The sequence below is a fragment of the Phaethon lepturus genome, unplaced genomic scaffold (genome assembly GCF_000687285.1).
Source record: "Phaethon lepturus isolate BGI_N335 unplaced genomic scaffold, ASM68728v1 scaffold1888, whole genome shotgun sequence".
Taxonomy (NCBI): Eukaryota; Metazoa; Chordata; class Aves; order Phaethontiformes; family Phaethontidae; genus Phaethon; species Phaethon lepturus.
In genome coordinates this window covers 37,555-65,459 of record NW_010558071.1, presented here as the reverse complement: position 1 = coordinate 65,459, position 27,905 = coordinate 37,555, and the positions used below count along the sequence as shown (strand labels likewise).

Sequence of the window (27,905 nt, the reverse complement as noted above, 5' to 3'; positions counted from 1 at the left end):
ACTCTGAGAAGTTTTCTGAAAGATAGAAACTTTATCTGCTTCTTAAAGTATAAAACTATGGTACTGTTGTTGGTGGGTTCTTTTCGGGTTTTTTTTGTTTTGTTTTATTTTTTAATGTGAGCTTGAATCAAGCTATAACTGCTATTAATGAGCTTGTAATTATTTTTACAATCTAAGACAATGAGAATTAAAAAACGCCTGTAATGTAAATATGAACTTCTCTTTGTGGTTTTGTTTAGGACATAATCTTTATTTTATAGTGCCCTTCACTTTTTCTGTGCAGTTACCACATTTTGGTTGGCACCTCTTTACCCTAAGAATTTTCAGACGAGTTGATCTATTTGAATTATGTAAGTTAAACCAAACTTCAATATTGAAGTAATGTGGTAAAAATGCTTTGGTAACTATGTCATCAGCTATACAAAGCTCTTAGTGGACGAAGTGGTATTAAATCAATGTCACTATACAGAAGCTCCCTTGATTGCAGTGTTTTTATTTTGAAAGTGTACTATAACAGTTTCTGGTGATATTTAGTAAAAAATATTTTTTCCTTGATTTGAAAAATTGTGTGAATATTTACTAACTAAATTAAATTATATTAAAATATAGCCCTTCATGAAGAATTCTGTAACTATTAAGATTTAAATTTGCTTTGTAACATCTAACAAAATTTAGTTAGCGCATGTTCATTCCTTTTTCAGCAATTTTGCATGACTTGCATGTACACGCATACAAGTAGAAAATATTTGAAGTAAAGATTTCTACTAGTCTTTTGTTTAATTAGAACTCAGTAGTAATCAGGGTGCTAACAGGTATCCTCATTTAACATGTAAATCAGCAGTTGACACCAAATTCACATGAAATATTTTATAGGGTTAGAAACTTCAGTTTAATACTAAAATGGACTTCTTTTTATTTGAAATTTTCTTATTAAACTTCACAGTTTAGACTTTTGGAAGCTCAGTGACTGCAAAATAACAGCAAATGTTTTGAATTCTGGGGGGGGAAAAACAAAGTAATTATTTAGGGGATTTTTATATTTCTCTCTCAAAGATTGTGCCTTTAGGTTATCACATACAGAAAGTTCTTGAAACTGTACTTTTGTTTCAATTCTAATCTTTTTGCACTCACCATACCAGTTAGGTTCTACTTTCTGGCTTGTGCAAGGTAAGCAGCTGTAGAACAGGGACAACTTGTGGTGTTCTAGGACTATAAATTCTATGAAAAACTCTTCTCAGGCCTTCAAATTTGTTTTAGTGGAATTATTTTGGCTTGTCTAGAAAGGATTTCTCTTTTCTCCACTTGTCGCTTCCTTGGCTGCTAGACAATCAAGAATTTCTGTCATCTTTTCGGGTTTTCATCTGTAAAGCTTAAAATTTCCAGAAGAGGATTATAATTCTCACTCATCAAAAATAACTACTTTGTCAGCAACTGGCATTTTAATGGTCTGCATTGCTGATTAAATTGATTGTGACGATAATTTAAAATAAGAGTAAATATTTTATCTGAAATGTGCAGTTGCAAAATTTAACTTTGCAACATTATTATCAAAACTTTCCTGCAGTTGCTGCAAACAGTATAACATTGTTTTGTACCACGAATGGCATGACATGTTGGACATTAATTATTATTTGACGTATATTGTCTTTTGACAATGTATGTTTCACCATCAAAACTTAAAGGAGTATTTTCTTCATCTTAAAGTAGTTTTGAAACCTGCTTATGTTCACATAAGAGAATACATGGGAGACAACTGTGTGTCACAATGCTGTGAGGTCACGTAAGTCGCTGTTTAGTCTGTTGGGTTTTAAGTTTAGATTCTCCTTTGGGAAACCCTGAGCTCATATAGATAGTCTCAGAGTGGTTTGTGGGATTCTGTACTTGCATCACATTCATGATGATAGTTTCTGATTAAAAATTGGCCTCTAAATCACTGAGCTAATTGAATGAGGTAACTCCACACACGGTAAAAAAAGGCATTTAAGGTTGGACAGGTTTGTTTAAATTGTTTGATTCATAGACTTTTTTTTCTCCGCCTTTTTAACATTCTGAGACTGAAAATAGTGTCAAAGGCCTTCTTTATTCCTGCTTCTTATTCAGAATGAAGTTCATGAACAATACTCATCTCTTACTTTGCTCTTCCATGAGTTGTCAGACTTTTATCAGGATTTATTTTGAGCAATGTCAGAATTTATATACATGGCAGTATATATATCATCATAAAGTTCAAATAAATGTGTATTGACTATGACCTCTTGCAATACTTTGAGGACAGCATAATAGGGCAGACATTCTAATGGTTCTTTTGCTGCGTATTCATCTGGTAACTACCATAATCTGCATTTATCTGACTGTTGCCTTCATAACAGGGTCTTCATAGCCCTGGCCCAGGTATGGTAACTTTCATTGCAAGTGTAGAGACAAGTAAGTAAACAGAAGTAGATTTGATTCTGGGTGGAACACCTTAATTTAGGTCATCTGCTGTCAGCATTTATGTTTTCATAATGCAATACTTACCTTTTTTCTTTTTTTGGGGGGTGGTGGTCGTTTTTTTCTGTCATGATAGTCACCATGTTATGTGGAAATACTACCTATGAAAGGATCTTGAAAAAAACAAACACACCAACAAAAACGCTGTCAAACCAAAAACCACCCCACACTTTAATGGCCTTTATAATATCAGCTGTTAAATAACCCAAAACCTGTTTATTGAAGAGTTCTTACATGAAAAAAAAAAATACACAAATCAACCACAACCTCTTCTGGACTTCGTTGTGATAAATAGATAAGGAGTTACGTTTGATTTTTTCCAAAATGAGGCTTACCTTTTACAGTAATACGCTGAATTTAAGGCCAGTTTCTTGCCCAAATTTCTAAGATCAATTTTGGCAGGTAAATCAGGGGATGACTTTTTCAGATACAGTCTGACACATTTTCAGAACATAATAGTGGAGATGATACATCTTTCATACTATCAGGTCAGAGTGTTCTCAGCGATTTGAAAAGCAGTTCTCACAAATTATATGTGTACATCACTGTTAAAATTAAGGTAATTTTCCAGATCGTTGTTAGTTTTCTTGAAACTTTTCTCATTTTTAACTTTCCTGCGCTTTTCCCTTAGTCTAATTGTTCTGTATTTATGAAAAAGTATCTGTCCCAATCAGTTTGCTAGCCTTGATTTCTGGGAATACAGTGTAATAGTTGATAGGCATGAAAACAGATTTGGATTTTACCATCTTCATTAGCATCACCTGTTGATGTAGAAGGATCCCTGTGTTATATTCAGACTTGGGCTGTTACATCTTGGAGTTAACAGAAATCTGCTCATGGCTTCTCAGACTGTACAGCTTCTCAGACTACAGCTTTTAAGCACTGATTCTTCAGTTGCCTTTTTCACTTTTGATCTCTGAAGGAGAATACACTGGGAATGGGATTGTAATTGTTTTGCTTTTGTTCGTAACAGGTTCACATTTACTGATTTTTTTTTTTCTAGTCTTTTCTTGAGGATGAAACGCAGTCATCCAGTTTGTGCCTTGAACATAGCTGCTTATGCAGAGACAGCACATTCTTACCCTTAAAAATATCTTCGTAACATTTAAAATACTTGAACGATTATATGAAGGTAGACTTGCACTTATTTGAAAGCGGAAATCTGCAGTCTTCTGTGGTGGTGGCACAACCTTGAATATTGGCATTCTTCAGCATGAAAGACAGAGAAGTTGCTGGGAACAGCAGTTATTACTCTTCCGTAAACTTAAGAAGTTTCGCTCTGTATTGTATGATGGATTGAGGGCTATTCTGAGGTTGTTATTATTATTGTGAGGTATTCTGAGTGCCTTGAAGGGCAAGAAGTGACTAAACGTACTGAAAAACATGAAAAGGCAAGGCTGACAGTCCCCTAATCAGTGACACGATAAATGACTGTCTGGTTCAAGGTAGCAGAGCAGGGGCCCTTCTTGTAGTTAATTCTGAGTGTGCTCTGAGACAAACTTCTCATACCCATATGTTTGGTGCTTTCAGTTTGGATGTGAGTAAGAGTTGATAAGCTGTTTTTGGCATTTTCCATGCATGTGTTGAACAGTTCATGAATATCAACATGGAGAAGACAAATGTGTGTTCTTCTAGAAAGCAAAAGGTATATTAAAGTAGACAGTTTAGGGTACCAGTGATGACTTCTGTGATGTCATTTATTGATTCCTCTATAATATCTTTAAGAATGTATCTGCTGCTGTAGGTGGCTGGCTGACAGCCAACTAGAATAAAGACAAAGCAAACTTTGTGGTCTGAATGGTGGAGACCTGACCTTTTAAAGAATTACTTTTTTATGTTAGATCTCATCTGCTCACTGCAATTAAGTATTGTACCTTTGAAATTAAAGCCTGTCAGTCTAGTGGCTATTAGAAAAAAAAGCATGGGTGCAAAAGAGGCATTCCTCATTTTTATTATTTTACACTCATATCTAGCTGACATCACAGGTTTCTAGACTCACTTCTACATAAGAGTGAAATGAAACTTAACCATGCAGGAAATCTGTTCTGTTACATAAAGGAAACTTTTGGAAGCCATTTTTATTCTCAAACAGCTTCTGGGTTGCAGCCTTTGTAGTTTTAACTGGAATACTAAGTGATCTGTAAAAGAAAGAGAAAAATGTCAGAAGCACAAAAAAAAGTATAAGGTGTTCAGTATTACTTGGCAAAAATGAAAATGTTTTGCAAGTATTAATGAAAATAGTTACATAGCATTCCTCTTTGCTATGATTCTGCTTCAAGAAATATTTTTCATTGTCATCCCTGTCTCCAGAGGATTCTTCATTATCTCCAGAGAATTTGATTATTGATGGATATTTATTTTTGAACACATCAATTTCAACCAATTTTTGTCAGTAAGATCTAAAAACTGAAATGATCAGATATTATTTGAAATAATGTTTTAGTGTTCAACTGTTTAAACTAACAGTTCTGCTTTTGATAGTCATCTGTAATTATAGTGTTTACCTTTTTTGAGAATGAAGGCTTTGTTTTAGTTTTTATTTCCTTTTATTAAAAGTGGTACATGTCACCTCAGAGTATAAGAAATTGTTTCCTAATGCTTACTTTACTAAAAAATGAACATATCTAAAAATTATTTAAGTCCTAATGTGCCCTTTTAAAGATAGTAAACACTTATATTTTAGCAAGTTTAAAAGCATAGTTTTTGAGGGTGGGGTGGTGGGTTTTTTATTTTGAATGTTCTACAGTATAGGTAGGTGCCTGCAATCCCAAGAAGGACTCTATCGATTAAAAGCTGGTTATGTCTTGCATCATTGTGGATCATTTTCTTTAAAGAGATGCTGTCAGTGAAATTTCACTTTGATTGAAGCTTGACTTTTTGACATGTAAGCTGTAAGGTGGAAGCAGGAATGAATTTATTAAAAACGTTAAATTATAACATACTATTCTCATTTGCTAGTGTGTCTATCATTAATTTAATGCACATATAATTCAGTATCATCTTTTCTGTACCTTTGTATAACAAGGGTAATATACATTTGCAGTTTCATACTGTGGTGGAAGCATTCTTGCTCTTGTGTTTAATAAACACTATACAATTTAAATACCATTCAAAAGTAGGGAAAGTTAATTGTTCGTTGCACCCCCATTATGAGTTGTCTGTACGTTTTCCCTCATTTTTAAACTTATTTTTTATTTGCACTCTATTTTTCAGTGTTAAATTGTTTAGTATAGTTAAAGTTGTGTAGTATTACTAGCAAATGTTTAATTCATATGTATTTTGTTGAATAGAGAATGTTCTTTTAATATTTGACTTGACTTCTCAGTAGGATTGTAAGACTATTTTTTTCTCTCCCACAGGAAATTGTAGACTAGATCTACAGAACTCAAAGGAGTTATTCTTTGATTTAGTGATGTTCGTATGTAGTTTTCAGATTTGATATGTTAACTCCTCCTTTTGATTTCCAAAAGATCAATTTTGTTAATATACAAAGACAAAAGCAAAGCACTGTATTTATTTTAAGGAGGTCCCATCAGTAATTATTCTTGTTTAATTAGTTTAATGGGTTTTTAGACTTCAGTCAAGTCAAGCGGTAGCAATCAAATGAATCTTTGCTGCTGACGTTAATTTACAGGAGTCAACAGGACAAAACTTCACGACATGATAGCTGATCTGGGCGATGATGAGATACCCCACATCCCTTCAGGAATCATTAATCAATCTAGGTCACCCTCTTCTAGAATGACTGATCATGAAGGTGCAAGAGCAGAGGAAGGTACAAAAAATTCAGCTACTTATTATATTTCAGGAGATTTCTTGTAGAAAGCACACGCTGTAATTTACTGTCCCCTCTATAAAGCTTAACGCAATTGCCACATTATTATTTTATTTGCAATTCTTCCCAAATGGTTTTATGAGAACATGGCTTGAGTTTCTGTGGCTTATCGTAACTCACCATCATTTCATAAGTATTTTAAAGCAACTTTATGTACAGCAGTGTGTTCTGAAACTATTCACTATTAAATGCCACAGGTTTGCAGACCCACCCCCCCCACCCCCCGTTAGCAAAAACTTTTACAAATAGGGTGTTATTGATTGAGGGGGAAGGAGGTGAGTATTAACATTTGATACACAGTTTGCATTTTAAAATGAAATTTAGAAGTGGTTATTTAAGTTATGAGACTACTTTGTCTCTTTTCCTCAAGTTTAATGTTCTCTTTTTTAAATTCTCTTGGTCTATATACACAAGTGTACAAAGACACTATTTATTTCTTTACAGAGTATTGGTTTCAGTTTCAGGATTATCTTAGGTAATGGAAGTCAGTGGCAAGCTATTCTCTAAATAGTCCAAAATCTTGCATTCAGCTTAAGTTTTTTGTTTTAAAGGAATGATTTTGCTTGTATTAACTTTGAGACTAGAATACCATTATGTAAATTCTGTCCTCTGTTTGGAACATACTCATTCAGAATACTCAGCTGAATTCAGATTTGGCTCCTTTATTAAGATCTTTGACCCAGAAGCCCTGGCATGGTATCAGCTATACCAGAAGTGGAAAGAATTTGCGTTATTAGTGATCCTGATAATGTGTTAGCTCTCCTATTCTTCCTTCACCCCTGCCCCCACAAATGCCTGTCACCAAAAATAGAAACTTTGCAGTGAGGTTTTTTGTTGCTCTCCCAAACTATTATTTTACAAAAGTGTTTGTCTTTCCACCTTCTCTTTTACTGCCTTCTTTTTCATCTTTGTTTTTATTTATGACTTAAATTTGATACTGGTTTATCTTTACCTGCAATTGAAAAACCTACTGGTGAAGTTCCACTTGCTAAAAGTTGTGGATATACATTTAGGTTGTATTTAGGTTTAGTATTTACATGCTTTAGGTTGCCTTTTAGCCTTGTTAAGGTATTAAAGGCATGTGATCCTACAGTTACAGTTCTCTCAGTCTTGTCTTAGGCCGTACGTGTTGTTCAAAGGAACACAGATGTTCATTGTTAAAGGACAGGCCATGTAGCTGTTGTCCCTTTTAGAGACTTCACATGTAAAATAATATTGGACAAAACAAGCTTTCTGAAGAAATAGATGCTAAATTTGAATTTGATATGGACTGTCTTTTATTGCCTGGTAACACTGTGCTACACTTCAAATAAAGACTGTCCACACTATTTTCAAATAAACTGTGCCTTCAGGATTATATTTTCATGCTATTTAATATGTTCATATGTTTTCAGCTTATCAGTGTAGTTTGAGCTTTATTCATTAAGAGTAGTAGTATGAATATCTCTATCGTATTTGCTAATTGTGGTTTCTGCATAACTTTTAAACTTGAATATTAGAGTGTAAATTTTGCTGTTTGATGAGAAATTTTATCCTGAATAATGTGTCACTTGAAGTTTTTTGTCTATACTGTATGGTGCAAAGCTGCAAGCAAACAAGCTTGGTGTTGTCTTTGAAGTCCTTCTAGGTCTGTCGTTTGTTAACATGGCCAAATACTTCAATATCATAAAATGCAGATTTTGCTCAATTATTTATTGAGCTCTACTTTAAAAGCTAAAATTTTTGGAGACAAATTCAGGCTTTTCTGCTGGGACACACTAGCGTATGCTGTTGAATGTTAGGAAGGCATAATCTTCTTGTGACTCTAGGTTTATGCTACACTATGAAGTGTTGCAGTTCTGAGATAATGGTTGATAATTTTGTTTTCATATAGAGGGAAAAGTGTTATTAAGGTTACTTCTGTCTTTCTTGGGGGGAGGAGGGGGCTCAGGAGGAAAGTAAACTATGGTTCTAATTGGCTGGGAATATATCTTTTATACCTGTAAAAATGTGGGGTTTGGTTGGTTGTTTCTTCTGTCTCCCCTCTCTTAAGTGCCTGGTTAAATATGATGACAAAATTTTTATGCCACAATTATACTTTATAGCTTTGCCCTTAAGAAATTGGGGTTTCCATTTCACCATATTGCATCACTTTCAGAAATAGAATCAACTGCAACGTGGTTCTCCATCCAATGTATTGTACAGAGAATTATTATTTTCACATGTTGTTTTTTGTTTTTAAATATCTATAGGGGGTGTCATTCTACAGATTGACAAAAAAATAGCAGTAACAGCTAATTGCTCAGGCACTGATGCTGCTTTTGGTGCACCACGTATTAACTTCCTGGAAAACAAGATTAAGATGTCCCTGTCATGTAGTAATCAACAGCATATATGAACATACATATTTGATTAGAGATTAAAGCGGTTGCAGTCTGTACAAATATTACTGCTTGATTTTCACTTAATTATGTGTCATGTCAAGAACTTGAGGGTGAGAAGTGCTGGTTAGGATTGGCCTGGCAAATATTTAATCATTGCATTTTTTTTCACCTGGTTTTACCTACACAGAAACTCGTAGTATCACTTGATATTTATTGATTGCAAACACTGTTAAACATATATATTATGCTATGAGGATAATATTGTACTGTGTGTGTTAAAAAAAAAAACCTTGGAGCTTTTTTAAAAGATAAAAATAATTCAATAAGTAATTTATTTAACTATCATTTGCATATAAGTTGATGCATTGGTTTTGATATGCAGAGTTGGGGGTCTTTACTTCTAGTAGCTCTAACATCACGCATCTTTCGTTGTATTACTTTTCTGACTTTTCTTTTTGTAAAAACAGCTTGCAACCATTTTTTAAACTTCTTTGAATATGTCTTTTAAAACAATAAAATGTGCAAACAAATTAAAATGTAGTTACACAACATATTATACATATTGGCAATTTCAGTATTGAGAAATATATTTCTAAAGTTTGGATAGCATTCATTTTGAAGTTTTAGATCAGGGATATTCGTCTTTGCAAATAAAGCTTGATAAATTTATAATATAGACTCTTAATGTGGTAGTGCTTCATTTTTAGTGTAAAGCACATGAAAGTTGATCTGTTAAGGACAGGTGACATTAATTTCACAAAGAATTAATATGACAAGTTCAGAGGCTTATTTAAACCTTGTGGGCCTGTGCTAAAAATCAAATAGGAGTCACACCATCACAACAGAGATGGAAAGTGTCCTCAAGTTTAAAATAAGCGTATTGCCTCCTATGTCCAGTGAGCAGCAGCTCTGTTCTATAATGACTTGGGAGGTTTGCCTTGTAAGTGGATACTTGTATTTGGGAGGGTGGGACCTTGTCAAGACAGTAGAACGAGTTTTGGAAATTCCAAATAAAAGTATTGGAGTCTTTCTATGGGAGAGAGAAAAAAAAAGCAAAAAAACCCAACACCAAAACACCACAAAATCAACCAAACAATGATGCTGACAACAAAAACTAAAATACCACTCTGTTTCTTTTGTAGCCTTTATCATTTTTTCTCCCACTCTTTTTCTGTTCGAAAAGAACCAGGAAAAACTTGGTATCTGAAGTAATTGAGGGGCTCATTGTTACTCATTTGAGGATTTCACAATTTTGGTTTGCCCAGAGAATGTTTGTGATGATGGTTTATTTCATGCTTCATATAAAGTATTGTTTGTATCTCCTTTTATACTTAGCTTAGACACTTTCACTAAGAAATCAATCCTTAGAAATTCTGGTCTCATCTAATAAGCGTGGATGACTGGATACTCCCTTAACCCGCCCAAAAACCAATAAGGGAAGTAGGTGGGAACATGGAAAACAATTAGGTGTTTTCTAGGAATATGGCTTTTTCTGCCATATGAGTGGTTTGGAATAGACTGTCAAATTGAGGGGTTTAGTAAAATATTAATGGAATTGAAAAGCTTATTCATAGAAGGGCATGGTAAGCTATTTTGGGCTGTTAATTTAATGTAATATTCTGATGAGTCAAGACCTTTGTATGGATTGTGAATGTTTTTAAAAGAGGTGATTGTGCATAATTAAAATACTATTGACTATTTTTATGCAATTGTAGGAACAGCAGTCTTTATTCTTATGTAGATGATGTTCTTAGATTCTCACATACAGTTGTATTGCCTGTGCTAATAAGGTTACATTTTTTTAGTAGTACAGAAGTTCTCAAGCATTAGAATTTGTTTTATTGTGAGAAGTGATTTTTTTTGTTGTTGTTCTAAGTGATTTTTTTGTTGTTGTTCTAGCTGGGCTGGCTCCTTTTTGTGTAGCCATTGCAATGATGCCAGGCATCTATAACTACACCCGGTCTTAGTTACTTTTCTTCAGCTGGAGTGGAACATAACTAGGTTACCATTCAGATAGTGGTGATAGAGAATAGTGAAGATGCATGTTCAAAACAGGACTGTGTTGAGTATTACTCGTCTTGTTTGGAACTATTTTTGTAAGACAAAAAACAGGATGTGGATGTTTTTCAGATCTGGAAACTTTATTTTCTCTGAGTTTCAAGGTGTTTCTGAGGGGACTAGAAGAGTGGTGTTAAAGTGAGACCATAACTCTCTATTCGAAATCAGTGAAATCCAAAAGTCAAGCAAGTTTAATTTTTAAAGATGTCAAACACAATTTAACATATTTTGCATATGTTTGCACTTAGCTAGAGTTCATGCATAGCTAAAGTTTTAAGTACTCTACCGAACAAGTGTCTCAATTTTTGCAGAAAGGAATACTGACAAGTAAAAGCAGCTTCTAAAATATACTAAAGTATTACAATGTTTAAGCCTTTATTCCTATTCCTTATTGCTAAATTGATATTTGTGGGTAGGAGGAGATGTTAAATTTTAATTTGGGGAAGGCACAGCTAGCTAAGATAAATATCAGTTGAGTGTATTTTAAATTAGAATGCAAAATGATGCTGAGAAAGTAAGAGAGGGAATAAATGAATAACAGATGTTTTAATTTTTTTAATCATCTGAAAAATCAAAGTAGAAGAGATGTTTTGCAGGAGGCCTTTAGCCTGAGAGATAAGAAGTACTTACACATGCAGGTAGAGATATTTGATTAGTATAAAGCACAGAGACTTACTTGCAAATGGGTAGAAGGCAGATAGCATGGTGTAGTGAATGAAATATTTAGCTGAGAATTTGGAGATCTGGGACATACATTTGATAATGCAATGTAAAGTAATGTCAGTCAAGTTATTGAACACCTCTGTAAAATAAATTGAAATTAAATGCCAAAGCATGATATAAGAATTGTGTATTTAATATGTGTGTATGTGTTTTCACATGTGTGCGTGTCATGCTCTCTTTTTTTAGTTGGGGCAGTATGTAGTATGTAAAAGTTCAGTTTTAAACTCTGCTTTGCTTTTAAGTGATGAATAATGCAGCTTTTCATCAGTTCGAATTATTACATTGAGACTTAAAGAAACTGTTTTGTTCTTCGTAGCTGAGCCAATAACGTTTCCACCTGGAGGAGGCAAGTCATTTATTATGGGTTCTGATGATGTGTTGTTAAGTGTACTTGGCCTTGGAGACCTTGCAGACTTGACAGTAACAAATGATGCAGACTATAGTTATGATGTAAGTGCAATTTTATTTTAAAATTCTTTGTACAGTTTAATTTAATCAGTAATGGTTGGGTCCCCTCTCCCCCACCCTGAACACTACAGCTGCAGGGAACAAAGGTTTCTTTAGCTGAAACTATTACTTGGGAGGAGGAGGGAGCAGTTTGTGAATGTGCTAATTAATTTGGGTAATCAAATGAAGTGAGATGACTTGTTTGTTTTCCACTTAGATAATTTAATTCAGATTTTGTTACTGGGGGAATGTGTAATGACACAAAATACAGATTGACATTTTAACTTGAATTTGTTTGAACAAAAAAAAAAAGGCAGTTATACACTGATACGGAGTATTGAGAAGACATGGCATAAAACACAAATATTGGTATTAACTTACTACTTTGCTCTCCCCTTTGTGTTTATGTGGTGTTAACAGCATAGACTATATATAGTAGTATATTTCAGATGTAGGCTGATGTATTTTAATTATAATCCAGAGTGTTCTGACATTCCTTTGACCATATTCATTAAGCTATTACCAGTAGTGTTACATGAATTTTTCATTTGCTAGTAACATTTGATGGCTGGTTAGGGAAGTGCTCAGGTAAGTCTTACGTATTGTACTGGATTAAATATTTTGTTATGGTTTTGGGTTGTGGTTGTTCTGGGTTTTTTTGTTACTGTTGTTGGTAAGGTACCTTTCTGCTTGTTTCTATAACTTTTCAAGTTAGATACATGGTGTTTGTACTGGAAACCATTACTAGGGATTGTATTAAAATCTTAAAATCTGTACAGTGAAGAAATTGTTTATAGCTTTTTACAGGGTCCAAAAATACTTGTGTGTGACTACACACCTTTTTTTAATCATAGTTGTCCTTCAGTTTTTCTAACTGGTAGGATTATTAATTGCTGTAATGAAGTAAGAGCTAATACTTACATTTCTCCATTATTGCAGGGTGTTATGTTACTTAGTTCTGTTTCCTGAATAACAAATGAAAATGTTAATTATCTATCCTTCTATTACTGGACTGTATGAAAATAAAAGAAAGAGCTTTTCTTAGTATTTGGAGTACTTTCTAAATCCATATAATGTATCGTCCTGTTCACGATAAAGATTAATCTTCAGGTTGTCTGTTGCATTTCAAATGACATAACACTTCTGGGAAATTAGATATCTTAAAGTAAGAGTTCAATTTCAGCTCTTTGCATCTTAACTTTCTCAGGATTTTGCCTTCTCTCTAGCTAAATCTTTTGTGTAACCTCATATAAAATGTGTCTGACCTGAGGGTCATGTACAATTGTTTAGAAAATTACCACTTTTTTTTAAAAAAGTTGCAATGAAATCTATGAGCAAGTAGACTTCCAAGAAGTTTTTCAAGAGCTTCAATTGTAAATGCTTTAAGGCAGCTTAAATTTGAAACATCCAGAACTGGATGCTCCTAACTACTGCTACAAACTACTAGTACATTTCGCTGGGAATTATGAAGTTGAATAGTTGGGGGGTTTGTTTTGCACAGTGCTGTATTTATTTGATTGAATAACTTCTAAATGCTTCTGTCTGTATCTTCATCAAAGACTTAAGAAAATGCTAACTAGCATGAGTAAAAAATACTTATTTTAAAGCAGTTTAGAAACTTGTCAGTTGATTATTTCATTTTCTTTAAGTGTTATTCCCACTTTATTGACTGTAAATGTGAGGCATCAAAAACCTAAATGGTATACTCTCAATTGTGAGATTAGATCACAAACTGGTTTTGCAGTTGCACTGCATTCTATGTCTGTCCTATTTCCGACTTCAGAACCTTGGAGTGTCAAGGTATGGTGGGTCACACTTGCCCTTCATTAAAGTAGTAAAGGTAATGTGACAACATCTGGCTCTTAAGGCACATGTTCATAACCACAGAATTTTCTGATTCTTTTAAAAATCTAAAATATTTGTTAAGCACCCTTCTTTCCTCTTCTTCCCACCAAAATCCCAAGTCAGCCTGTATGGACAATTAATGCATGGACTAATTAGTATGGTGATACTGTATTTTGCAAAGCTCCATTCTTGATTGGCTATTTTTAATGTAATTAGAATGATTATCAATCACAATTAATAGCATAAATTCCAGTGTCAGTACAACTCTAGTATTAGCAGAATAGTCTATATTTATAGATCATTATTATTTGTTGTTCTCCATTTAGCTCTCCATTGAGAATTCCTGTACATAGAAGGAACATGAAGTTCCTGGGCTGAAATGATAGCAGTCTGGAATAACAGTGAGAAAAACATCACTGTTCTTGTACCTTTTCTTAGGCATTTTTGGTTGTTTTTAGCTACTGTCAGACGCCAATGCTGAGCTAGAAGTATCTTAGATCAAAACAATGCAATCATTAATATGTTCTGATGCCATAACGGCAAATATATGCCATACTTCTTTCTATGCTAAAGAGATTGCAAGAATGTCTTTGTTAAAGAAGGAATTTGTGTAGGGAAGGTTGATCTGTAGAGAATGGCCTGTGAGAGACTTTCAGAAGCAAGACTGGTTTTGAGGAAAATGTCATGCTTGACTGCAACATGGCAACTTTGCAATATATTATTCTCTTTTGTGAAGAGATTTGTGAAGGTTTTAAGGTGTCAGTGATCCTGTAGATGAAGATGATCTTACTGCTTCAGTGTAGGTGGATTTTCATAATTTTCTCATTGAGACCCTTCATGAGAGGCTCTTTAATTACAGGTTGGTTTGGAGGTGTGTGGGGAGAGGTTATCTCATGTGTTAATATCTGGCTAATACAGAAGACAAAAGATAGAAATAAACATTTACTTTCTCACTGGATCATTCACCGAATAGGAATGAGAAGTGATTATCATAATTGTCACTTGGTTTCCCTGCTTCCTATCCAGTCCTCCTTTCCCAGTGCTCATGGGGATTTTAAAGCATATCTGAAAAATACGTGGTGGCTTCCGCCTTCTTTGTGTGTTGGAAAAGAACCTTGAGGTATGAAATAACACAAATGGAAAGGATTTTTTTTTATTTTAATTTAAGAAGAGAATCTCTGTCCTGTCATGGATCTGAAGAGACTGAAATTCAGATGCTATTAGTTCTCCATCACAATGTTTCTTCAGGTTAAAAATTCCTTGATAGTTCTTGATTTCTGAAGTTGTTTCTACGTAACTGTGGATCTGCAGTGCAATAAGACCATGTCTTACCTTGTACCTGTAATACAGTACTTGTAGGACATCTTAATCACATGCCCCTATGAGCTTAGTTGAAACCACCTCCTTTTCCAGTAAATCTCCAGATGACCAGATAATGTTAAGCTAAGTTAATGTTTAAGTTAACCAACAACAAAAAAAACCAAACCCAAACCACTTAATATTCCCACTTGCATGTTGCTCCCAATAGGTCCCTGCTCTTCACATAGCTTGTGTGAGCCATTATAGTGCATGAATAAATAAAGCCACAGCAGGGTTCCACTAGATTTCATGTATCACTCCTTGATGAGTGTTGTATTTTGGAAAGGAGAGGATATGTGAACAGGATGTGGATTAAGTTTTAAACATTAAAAATTTCAAGTATAGCTGAAAATTTTTGTAAATGATTTAGTGCACCCGTTGTCCACAAGACTAGTCATCTTAAGTGGTAGATACTGTCATATGGTAGAGTCATCTCAAGTCATGTCTTTTTCAATACCTAGTTCTTTATACTTATCTCAGTGTGTGTAGTTGTTTGTATCTGAGGGAGTAATATTGTTACCAAATCAAATGCTTCTATTTATATATTCTTGAATTCCATAGCTGCACAGGACGGTGATGGTTTTCTGCTGTAGGACTGGCTGCGAAACGGACAGTCCTCATTTATCAGAGCTTCTAAATTTGGAAATCTCCAATCAGTCACAACACTTTCAAGAAAAAAAGAGTTAAAATATCAAAAGACTCTGACTACAGTTACTAATTATTGCTTTCTAATTCCTCTGTTTGCTGTAGGCGGGTAGTTGATTGAGATGGGGAAATACATGTCTCCTTAACTATGCTGTAAGGATTGTGTTGACTGCAGGGGCAAGAAAGAGCTTCCTTCCCTAGTGTCTTGGTTCTTCTTTTTTCTTTCCTTTTTTTTTTTTTTTTCTTTTTCTTTTCTCTCCATTTTCCTTTGGGGAGTTTGGGTTTTCTTGTGGTTGGTCGGTTGTTTAGCTCAGGTGTAGTATCTTTCAGTCTGGTTTGCTGGTGTTTTACAAAGGCAGAATGAATAGGTTGCCTGCCTGTGTTCCCATACAGATAAACAAAACGAAGGCAAAAAGGAAGAGATTTTTATTAGGTTAGATTGAGTGAATAGTGTAAAACCGGCATTTCCAATTCTGATTGCTCCTCTAATCTATTTAGCAATTTCTTGTGGTATATGGTTTGTATGGTTTTTATTTGCTATAAGTTTAAGGAGATTTTTGTGGTAAAGGTTTTTTAGGATATGTAAAGTGTTTTGTGTCTCCTGACCTAGACAGAGTTTTTGTTTGGGTGTTGGTGGGTGGTTTCAGGTGCTAGGTGGGAGGAACCACTACTCTTGGTTTTGGTAGACCCTGCTATTCTAAGCATCTGCTCTGTATCTGTTTGACAGGGGACTAGGATCAAGGATTCAGCTGATCCATCTTGGTCCTGTTTAGTAAAGTCCACCAAAGTTAAGGGAAAAAGGGAGAAGGAGCTAGTGAAGCTGTATGGCTCCATAGTCTTGTCTTCTCACAACATTTTTTTATCATCTTAGAGGTTGCAAGGATCTCTTTTTAAAGATGTGTTGGTTGTTCTCTTGCAGATGTCAAGATTCATTGGAAACATGGATGGGGGGGAAATAATTTTTTTAAGATTGGCTTATATATAACTAGATTTCTAGGAAGGCATACGTGGCATCTTCTAAAGGAACCAAGATCTTCAAGTCTGTTTTAAAAAATGAAGGCTTTAAAGCTATACTTAAGATAGGAAATTACCTTGTTTTTCGTAACTTCTGTAAATCCTGTACCTTGTGTGTTAGCAGATTGATCTGAACTGCTGAGAATGAAATTACCCATTGCAACAGCCATTTTAACAAAAAAGTTTTAATGAACTCTTTTCCTTTTTTAAAAAATAAGGACCACTGTATTCAGCCCTGGTTTTCTTGAACGACTCATCACAACTGTAATAGAAATCAGTGTGATGTGGATGCACTCACACCCAAAGAATCAAGGTCTTCTGTCTAATCTGGGACACGACAACATGTGCTAAAATTAACCATGGCTATTTCTAATGTTTGGCTTTAATTTCTCTAAGCCCCAGATCACCACAAGTGCATGAGGAAACATGACTTAGCCAGGTGGATGAATACATTACATAATGAGGATTAAAAATATAGAGGGATTCTCTTTGCTAGAAAGATACCTCCTTCCCCCTCTCCCCCCATCCATTTTAGATTCAGGGAGGTGAATACACAGTTTGAGCTGAAATCAATTAAGTTTAATGCAGAACTCCAGAATTCCACTCTGTTCCCTGAAACAAAAGATTATTCATTTTATGAAGCTTGTATATAATATGCAGTGTAGTGCTAAATAACTTAAATGTCAACAAAAATATTGTGATACTCTGTATACTCTGAAGTAGGAAGATTGGAAACAAAATGCTTTCACATGAAATTATCATATTATAAATATTTGTTGGATGCTATCTAAAAAAATAAAAATCCAGGTTACACATCTGGTATAACAAGTTTCTGTTGCTTGGTCTGAATTTGGCATAGCTTGCATTTATGCCAGAAATTTACATTAGTATAAGGGAAGAGCAAATGTCTGCACATCTGTAACTCAGATCACTAAATTTTATTGTCTGAGCTTGTCTATTTAATTTGATTACATAGAATCAAATTTAGTTTGAGTCCAGGATATAGATTTGGTCCAAGAATACTTATTACAGTATAGGTTACGTTATGATCTGATTTTTATTTTGAGTCCTGACAGATGTAAGATATTAAGATTTTTATTAGCTATGGGAGATTTTAATCTCTTAATAGTGTTGCTGAAAGTATCTTGCGATACTGGGAGAATCTGGCCTACAGTTGAGAGACATGCTTTACATTACATGGTGAATAGATAGCTTTGTAAGGCAGAGGGTAGGATTAGTTTCCATTCATTCCTAGTTTGCTAATTTTGGTCATCTAACTAAAGTCAGTTTTCTAAACTCCCTTTATAATTACTTAAGAGGAAGGGAATTACTTGCAGATGAATATCTACTTGTGACGGAGGCTTAGGACAAGTGGGATGTAGTCTTTTAAGGGGCTATTCTCTGCATAATATAAACTGTATTCAAAGCTCTGAATTAATCTCTTGCAGTCACTAGAAGAGTTCGAGGTTTTCTGGTAACTTTTCTGAGTTACCTATAAATAACATTAAGCAGCTGTAATTCTTGTATTTTACCCTAATGATCTATAGATTAAGAGTATGAATTGGATTTCACAATACATAAAGGTAAAGTTTGTATATATTGCTTCACATACTAACTAAGTTATAGTCTCACAAATATATTTAGAACTCATTAAAGACTTTTAAAATATTTATATGTAATGTTATATTTAAAACCGTGACAAATGTGTATTCGAATTTGGATTATCTATGTCTGTGTACATACCTTCAGGTGCCAGAAGTATTCAGGAATTATGTGTGTTTCCTGTCATTCTTGGTCAACTTACTCATCTGAGAAAGATCACTCACTGGGGACCTGAAGCTGATTTGTGTTGTGTTTAAATGATAAATGAGCTTTTGGCAGTTGTAATCTCTTCCTTGGGTGCAGAGAACATGATGAGCAATGAAACCTTTATCTTTCTTCAGGGAAGAAGAATTAAAGTATTACACAAAAGGATTAAAACAAGGTTTTGAAAGTCAAGGCTTCTTGTCTGTGTATTCAGCATTGTACTCCATTCAACTCTGGGACAAAAGAAACTATTACAGTAGAAAGATTTGCAGACTAACTTGCATGCCAGAGAGGGAGTTACAGATGCATCTAGACAGATTAATAGATAAATGAAAACTTAAGATTGAACATGAATTAGCAGAATCAAAAATAGCATGTTTTCCTAAAATATGCAGAGATACATATTATACATATTTTTAAACCCAAGAGAAAATTACTCCTTTTCTTTTTTTTTTAAGTTGCCAGCGAATAAAGATGCCTTCCGAAAGACATGGAACCCTAAGTATACTCTACGCAGTCATTTTGATGGAGTGCGGGCATTAGCTTTTCATCCTGTAGAGCCTGTGCTGGTTACAGCCTCTGAGGACCATACTTTAAAACTCTGGAATTTGCAGAAAACGGTTCCTGCCAAAAAGCAAGTATACATGTTTTTATAAAACACCAATTGTGTTTTAAATGCCTTTGAAATTGATTAAACTCTTAAATGGTTTCGGAGTTTTTCAGTAGAGATTTCATGTAGTGTAATAACTCTTCCTTTCTCTTTCAGGAGTGCCTCTTTAGATGTAGAACCCATCTACACATTTAGGGCCCACATGTAAGTGTTTGACATAATGCTTGATAAATATATTGTTGTTACCTCATGGATTCCTAAGACACTTCAGTTCAAAAGCCACAAATGTATTCTATTTTTACATCATATAGACAAGGTCTGTTATACTTTGTAAAAACACGTAAATACTGAATCCCTGTCATGAATTACACAGACCATGATAAAACAAGAAGAACAGGAAGTGGCAAATGTGGATAGTTACAATGGAAAGGAGAGTTTGTAGAAGACTACAATGAAATCACCTGAATGATGTCCATGTCTTGGACTGTGGATTTTATATATGTGAAGAAGATAAGGTAGAATTTTTTAGTCTCACCTAGTATCTTCAGATCCAAGTCTGAGAAATTAAAAGTACAGATGCAATCATCAGGACCAAAAAAAACCCTCCCATTGAATGTAGGTTCAGTGAGTGAAAAATCAGGAGATCAAGCAAGTGACTAGGAGGGTTCTGAATTTTTTGGGGGGCTTGAACAAGAATAAGAGATAAAATTTCATTGCCAGGATAGGCCAAAGTAGCAGATAGAGCTTGGGTATTAATTCGTACATGGGCTGGGGGAACTTGGAAATCGGTTGAGATAATTGTTTTAATCAAAAAGTTGGTTAATACCAGAGTAAAATTCTGATAGCTACAGTTAGTTCTCTTGCAATGTCAGCTCAGGCTTCCTCCTTTCCCATCTAAGATTTGCCTGTTTTGTGGGCAGATAATGGTTCATTACACATCATAAGAAATATTCTTATTGCTGATTGCAGTCCAGCCCAAGATCTTGGGAAAGCAGATTGCACAAACTAGTCTGAAACAAGGAGGGATCTTTCTTGTGACAAATGGTGACAGTGAGCTAACCTGAATTAAACAATGTTAATAAAACTAGCATGTTGAGCTGGGACTTGTAAAACTCCTAGTGATTTTTCAGCTTGCATTAAGTGCTTTATTACTGCCTGAGTTTCAGTTGCTAATTTTGAATTCTGCTTCCTTCCAATAAGAAGGCCAGACAAAAATGCGCAGTCCGTAGCCAGTCACAGTAGTTTGAGTGTACTTTGCTTATATAACTAAAGATCCAGTCTCCAACCCAGTTAGCAGGTAAGCTTCACAAGAGCTCTTTGATAAGCATGGCAGTGGATAACACTTCCTGTGCTGGCCTCAACAAAAAAAAACCAAAAAAACCCCCAAACAAACAATCAATGAACAAACAAAAAACAAACACACACACACCCTGCCCCAAAATTAGTACTTTGTATTAGGAAATCTACCTATACCATTGTCACCCTCCTCCTTCCCTTAAGCCACTTACTTGATAGATCGTAATGTCGTTTGTCGTGTTTTTTTGTTTGTTTTGTTTTGTTTTGTTTTGCACTTATTAGCTAAAGTGTGAAACATTCTTCCCTAGGGCTGGGTGACTAATTTGTCCTCATGTTTAAATACAAGTGTTCTTTTGAGTGATAGAGGGTCACAGACCAACTGAATTCTCCTTCAGATCTCTTTCTCCATCTCAATTTGGGCTATTATTTAGGATTTTTTACTGAATAGTAGAAGGTAAGGTTTGGGGACGCTTTGATATAGAACTGGTCCCCCAACCTGTGACTTCCAATGAGACTGGTAACAAAGTAATTTTACTATTTTTCCACTCGGCTAGGCTTTGAGCAACACTCCCTTTCAGACCAGCTTTGTTCTTCACTTTGCCAAATACGTAGGTGGATTCAGCCAATAGCCTTCCTTTTCACCATCTTCAAATATGTAATTCTAGTTTGTTTATCTGCACTTGAACAACCTGTAAACTCCTTATAACGTGAGCATGGACTGTCAGATGAGCCAGGCATCTAATTTTGGGGATATGGTATTGCAATACAATTAAAACCTGACTTAGTGTGTCCAAAGGATTAGACCTGCTGCTTCCTTTGGGCTACAGCTTGTGCTTGACTGATATCACAGCACACAGGTTCAGGAAGTTAAACCAATCTAACCTTGGCCCAAAAGTGGTCTTTCTAGGATCATTTTTCTGAACCAGTTTACTGGAGCATAGGTTACTGCCGGTTCCTAAAATAGGATAAAAAAATGGCGGGGGGCTACAACCACCTCTTTCAGCACAGCTAGCTGTTAGATTGGCATAGATGCAATGTAAAAACTCACTGTTTGTAGGTGTCATTACTGTTGCTTCTGAGAAATAAGGTGGTGGTCTTTGAATTGCTTAAATTTGGATAGTTTTGGTCAATGTTATGAATGTTTTAACACAGCTTGGTATCACTTGTTGACACTTTAAAAAGGCTTTAACAGAATTGTTTCTTTTGGAGTTAGAATTTTTTCAACTACTTAATGCAATCCAATTTTGTTTGGAAAGTAGATAGACAAATTTTCACTTCTATCCTGTAGGCAGTATCAATAAATTTCTTTTTCTCTGTCTCCCAATAGTGGACCTGTATTGTCACTGACAATTAGTTCCAATGGAGAACAGTGTTTCAGTGGTGGTATTGATGCAACCATCCAGTGGTGGAACATGCCTAGCCCTAACGTGGATCCATATGATACCTATGGTAAGTACCTCTTAAAAGATAAACAACTCATAACCATTGTCTTCAACATTAATTTTCTGCTTGATGCTAATATGTTTTCTAGAGGTTTTGTGAAATATAGCTGCTATTTATCAACTAAATTGTGTGTTTTCAACTTTTTCTGTGTGGTAAACATTGATTATTTCCACTTGCATTGGTGACATACTTTGTATGGTACTGTAATAAGAAGGCTGGCAATTTCTGAGTTTTCAACAATAAAGAAAAAAATTAATCATAACACTTGCTTTTTAAGAAGCCTGCTTACTTTGACCCAGAAGTCCAAATTTTTGAATGATTATTTCTTCTGGTAGGAAGTTCTCAGAAAACTAAGATAAGTGTACTCAAATTCTACATCCTGTGTTTCTGATTTGCATCTGTTCCCATAACCTATGTCTCTGAAATTAAAGAGCTGATAACTGATTGGAAAACTGCGCATCACTCTCCTGCTATTGATGGCAATCAGCATTTTGTGTTTAGTGTAATTCTAAGGGTGCGGTTCCATGGTTGACTGAAGTTTGAATGGGTCAAAGTCAGGATTTCTTCCTCTCTCCCTTGTGTCAATGTATGAGTGAGCTAATAGAACACTTGGGCTGCATAATCTGTGGCAGTGAGATGGGGAGGGATTGGAAGCAAGTGCTGTCTTGCACCGATTTAGGAGGACCACTACACCCTGTCCCTTAAAACCAACATAGAGCTCAAATTGTGCCCCTCTGCTAAAATTTTATTCAGTACAGTCTAATGACTAAAAATGGTCTGATTTGTTCATGCAAGTAGGATTGTTGGTATAATTTTCATGAACCTCAGACAGAACTGTCTTAAGTGACAAAGCTCTTTTAAAAAGAGAGAGCTCTAACAGGATGTTTTTACTCCATAAAGCTTGTTAGCAGAGTTTTGGTTTACAAAACCAACTTATTTTTAATTTCCTGCAAAACTAAATTTTAGTGATTTATCTAGCTTTATTCCTTTCCATTTATCTTTTTCTTTCATTTCTCTACGCGAAGCCTGGTAGAGAATAGATTAAAAACCCCTCTATAAAAGACAATGATAAAGTATTAGGGAAAAGAAAATAAGAATGTGTTCACTTGTTCCACAAGAACAAGAAGAAGATATAATCTTGAAGAAATAATCTTGTTTTAATTATTAGAGTGCTTGAGAGTTTTAGAGCATGCCCCTGTGACATCAGAGTATGCTGAGTAAAAACAGCATTAGGCATCAGTATTTAAGTGGAAAGCCCATTTCATTAGGTGTTTTTGCACCTTGTACAGAGGAAGGGTTGTGACCAAGCATCTTTAAGATGGTGAATTTGGAGGGAAGAAGCAAGTGCCTCAAAGGAAGTGGTAACAAGTGTGTATCATTCTGGAAAAAAGGACATGGTTGTTTGTGGGGTTTTTTGGTTGGTGTTTTTTGGTGTATGTTGTGTAGGTTTTTTGGGGGGATGTTTTGAGAATGCTGTCAGTGGTTGTGCGAAATGAACTCCTGTATAATATCCTAGCTGTTGCTTGAACAGGAAGGGCTGGGGGGATATATGACAGTTTTAGGTGGAATTTAATTTATATTGAGGTGCAAGAAATATTTAATGTTTCTTCACTAAAAAGGTTTAATTTCTGAAATTCTGGTTTTTTTCCAGAGCCAAACGTTCTAGCTGGCACATTAATTGCTCACACAGATGCAGTCTGGGGTCTTGCTTACAGCGGTGTAAAGAATCACTTACTATCTTGTTCAGCAGATGGCACTATTAGATTATGGAACCCACCAGAAAAAATGCCCTGTATTTGCACTTACAATGGAGAGAAAGGTAAGTGTTTGCAGTGGTTTTGAAAAATCTGTTATGAAGGGCAGTTGATGATGCATCCAGGCTCATTATCTCCATTTATCAAAACTAGGTAACAGGACTAAAGGGAAAAGATCTTATAACAAAGTAATCCTGGTGCTGTAGCACTACTCTGAAGAAGGGAACGAATTTCTTTAAAGTAGGAGTATAAAACAAACTAAATGTTTAAACTGTCAAGAATTTTAAAAGTGTTTCATTCTTTCTAAAGACAATTTTTTCTTTTTCTAGAACATGGAATACCTACATCAGTTGACTTCATAGGTTGTGACCCTGCTCATATGGTGGCATCTTTTAACACTGGCAGCACAGTCATCTATGATTTAGAAACATCACAGTCAGTGGTAATGCTTTCATCACAAATAGAATCTGGTAAATAAAGCTCTTCTGTATTAAATATCAATTTTGGATGAGGTACCTTTATCCAAGTTTTATTACATGGTGAATTAAATGAAAAAGTTTTGCTCCTCTCCTGCATCATGCAATTTGAAAGTTGGTTAGATGCTTAAAGATGCTTGGAACAGACATGATGGAAAAGACTGTGGAATAGCAGGATTTGAAAGCGGTTAGAGATAGTGAAAGCAACAGTTTTGTTCTCTGAGCTAAGATTTCTCAAGATTCAGTTGTCTGAATTGCATATTAAAACAGAGTTTTTGTTATGTAGCCTTGACATGGAGAATATTCAGGTAAGTAAATAAGTGAACTTAGCAGAATATTAGTTCAGTGTAGAAGTCTGCACAGGTTGTGATTAAACACTTGCTCCTGTGTAACTTTTAATATTAGAAATTTTGTTGCTACAAGTAAGGTGCTGTGAAGATGTAGCTCTTCAAGAATTGTATGTATCTGATGAAACTCTAGATTGAGGAGCCTTCTGTTCTTGAACCTGGGAAAGTGTTCCATACGGAAAACCTCCAGTTTCTGGTCATTCCTTTCTATGAAATGAGATCTAAAAGAATAATGCAAGGGGAGAATTTACTTCTCCCTTCCAAGTAGTCTGGTTTATTTAGTGATTATACTCACAGTATTAAACAACTTATGTAAAGACTTCAACACAAGTTACAAAACTGTATAAAAGCTATATTCTAGGTAGCTTGTGCAAAAACTGTCATTGACAGCAAGAAATAACATCACAAATTGGATCTAATTTGAAGAGAGGATCTAAAATGGAATCACAAAAATTAACAAAAAAAAATTAAAACAAAAAAAAAAATTTAAATGTAAAAAAAATGTAAATGTGTAAAAAAAAAAAATGTGTAAAAAAAAAAGTAAATGTGTAAAAAAAAAAAATTAACAAAAATTAAGCACAGAAATGAAGGGAACAAGCCTTAAAACACTGGCCTATCAAGATAAGAAAATCTTTTTTAAAGAGTATTCTAAAAACTTCTAAAGAGATTTTAAACCATTCATTGTTTCTTTAAGTGGAAATGAGACATAAATATATCTGACAGAATCTAAAAAGTTAGGTTGACTTCAGTTATTTGAATTCTATGTGTGTTTGCTTTTCTAAGCTAAATCTTTTTTTGTGTATGCTAAACATATATTACAGATGCCACAGTTTGTTTCTGCTTGGCTAGTGCTGCCCTGCAGTAATGCTTCGTTTGTTTGCAGCTCTCAAGAATCTTTCATGTGTATAAACCACGTGTACAGCTTTAACTTTACAGTATATTAGCGAATTATACCTGGCTTAGCCTCATCCTGTAAAGCAAGAAGCTGTTAATTATTTCTTAGGAGATTCATTGATGCTTTTCCTAAAATGTTATTTACATAGTATTAGTTAATATAGTAAGCTAAAATGTAATGCTAAAATACTGTCATTTTAACTTCAAGCCTTTCTTTAAGGCAGGTGAATATTTTTCTTATTTTATTTTTAGGTGTACAATCAAATAATCATATTAACAAGGTAGTAAGTCATCCCACACTTCCTGTAACTATTACAGCACATGAAGACAGACACATCAAATTTTTTGACAACAAAACGGGTAAGGATAAAGAGAACCTAACTTCTATGTATGAATATGTTTCAAGTAAATTGGGATGGACATAGGGAGAATCCATTTGTAGAAAGATTACTAGTGATGCAGTTTTACACACGAGAACTTTTGGTATTTATAAGATTAAACCTCTTCAGTACTTTTTCTATGAAATAGTGATATCTGTTGCAATTGACTTCAGCAGTCAAAAGATACTCTCTCAAAACAGGCAGAGAGAGTTTTGACGGACAAGAAGGTCCTCTTAAGGTAGTGCTTTGCTAATTTATAGAATAGGTCTGCCATTTTCTTCCTGTCTTCATAATTTCCATGCTTTTATCTGTAAGCATTTACTTACATGCTTCTAACTCTAAGCATTAACTCATTTATATTTTTTAGTTCTCAATAGTAAAGAACATTCCTTAGTACCTATTAAGGCAAGAAGTAACTCTAAAGTCATTGTAGTAGTGGAATTCTGTGTTATACTTAAGTTGCTGATTAAGTTCATAAAAAAGATCTGGAAAAAAGAGGAGAAAGAAGGGTATACGGAAACTGTGATGACAAAAAGGTGGGAATAATTGTAAAAATGAACATATATTTCCAGTTGGTCAAATTATCAGCCACTTCCTGCATGTTATCCTACCAAAGTTGGAAGGAAAAAAAAAATCAGCATAAGCTGACTTCAAGTAAGCACATGTGCAAAGCCCTTGTTTTAAGTGTTTGGTTTGGGCAGGGTGGGGGGTGGTGTTCTTGGGTTTTTTGTTTTTAAAAGCAAAAAGCTAAGACATTTTTTTCCCTTCTCACCTGTCATGAATGCATGTGTTTGAATTGTGGTCATTAAATGCGTTGCAATGATTGTCCTGAAATTAAAATTTATTACTTTAAACAAGCAAAGATCTAGAATAAGGAGAAAAGTTTTGCATGAACAAATAATTAAGTCAAAGACAGGAAAGAGAAGGTAGAAGTAAATGGTCATTTTGTGAAATAAAAAATTACCAGGTCCTGGAGGGATCAGCAATAGTTCTACTTAATATGAATCATCTGAACAAGGGACAGTATGTTGCCAGTTTACTGACATTCATTAATTCAGAGTATTAAAGATGAAGGCTGATGAGGAAGAACTGACAATCTTAATAGACTTAAGAGCAGGCAAATTAAATTCCATGTGGATAAATATGAAACAATGCATGTAAGGAAAAATAAACTTTGTAATATAAAATAATAGTCACTGAGCTGACTTATTACTTAAGGTAAAACCTTGGAGTCTTAAGAAGAGGTTGGATGAGAATATCAGTTCGTTGCTTAGCGGTCAGAACAGCAAAATGAATATTAGAAGGAAGGAAAGGAATAAATAACAAAAAGAATAACTGTTAATACCTTTGTATGAATTATTGTTGTATCCACATGTGTACTCCAGTCTTTTTTATCTCAAAAAGGATATAGCCAAATTAAAATGTTTCAGAGAATGGTTAAAATACGATCAGAGACCTTTAGTAGCTTTTAGCTGCTTCAGGAAGAATCCTAGAAACTAAATAGGCTGAGATCCTTTGGGAAGACAGACAACCGAGCAAAGATGATATACCTTCTTCATGTTAGTCATTGCCTCACAGGGATTTATTTCCTCTCTTTTCCAATACATGAACTAAGTTTCAGTTGATAACCCCCAACAAGTAACAGATTCAAAATAGAAAGAGGTGGTTGTTCTTCTAATGTGCATTTAAACATTTTGGAAGTCCTTCCAAAAAGCATCATGAGATGCTAAAAGTCATTATTAAGAGTCTGGGAATGGAGGTCACTGAAAAGAAATGCATTAAGAGTAGTTGAATGCAGAGAGAACACCTCCGCTTTGTGACATAACTGAACAGTTAATTATCAGAAGCTGCAGAGTATTCAGAGCAAGTATCACTTATAGTTGCCTTGGTTTTATTTTCTTCTCTGGTTTATCACCAGTAGCCTCCCTCCTAGCAATGGCAGAGTTAGATGGACCTTTGGTATCACCCAATAAGTCACTTTTTACAAAGCTTCATCAACACTTTGTCTAATGGGGCAGGTATTAGGACGTTTAAGGGACTAAAAATTTAGGTTCTCACCCAGTCACTTTAGGATTGGTCTTCATTGTCATCAATACCAGTTAAGATGCCAGATGGATAAA

The 27,905-nt window shown here is 34.7% G+C and overlaps 1 protein-coding gene across 1 annotated transcript in view; it reads left to right on the top strand.

Moving 5' to 3' along the window:
- The window catches only part of STRN3 (striatin, calmodulin binding protein 3), a 45,672-nt gene that overhangs the window by 15,192 nt on the left and 2,575 nt on the right, over nucleotides 1–27,905 (top strand). The window contains exons 8-15 of the mRNA XM_010292929.1: nucleotides 6,125–6,265; nucleotides 11,786–11,919; nucleotides 19,044–19,219; nucleotides 19,352–19,399; nucleotides 21,819–21,940; nucleotides 23,586–23,753; nucleotides 24,018–24,158; nucleotides 25,658–25,765. Of these exons, the coding sequence (XP_010291231.1) occupies nucleotides 6,125–6,265; nucleotides 11,786–11,919; nucleotides 19,044–19,219; nucleotides 19,352–19,399; nucleotides 21,819–21,940; nucleotides 23,586–23,753; nucleotides 24,018–24,158; nucleotides 25,658–25,765 (1,038 nt within the window). The remainder of the gene's footprint in view (nucleotides 1–6,124; nucleotides 6,266–11,785; nucleotides 11,920–19,043; nucleotides 19,220–19,351; nucleotides 19,400–21,818; nucleotides 21,941–23,585; nucleotides 23,754–24,017; nucleotides 24,159–25,657; nucleotides 25,766–27,905) is intronic.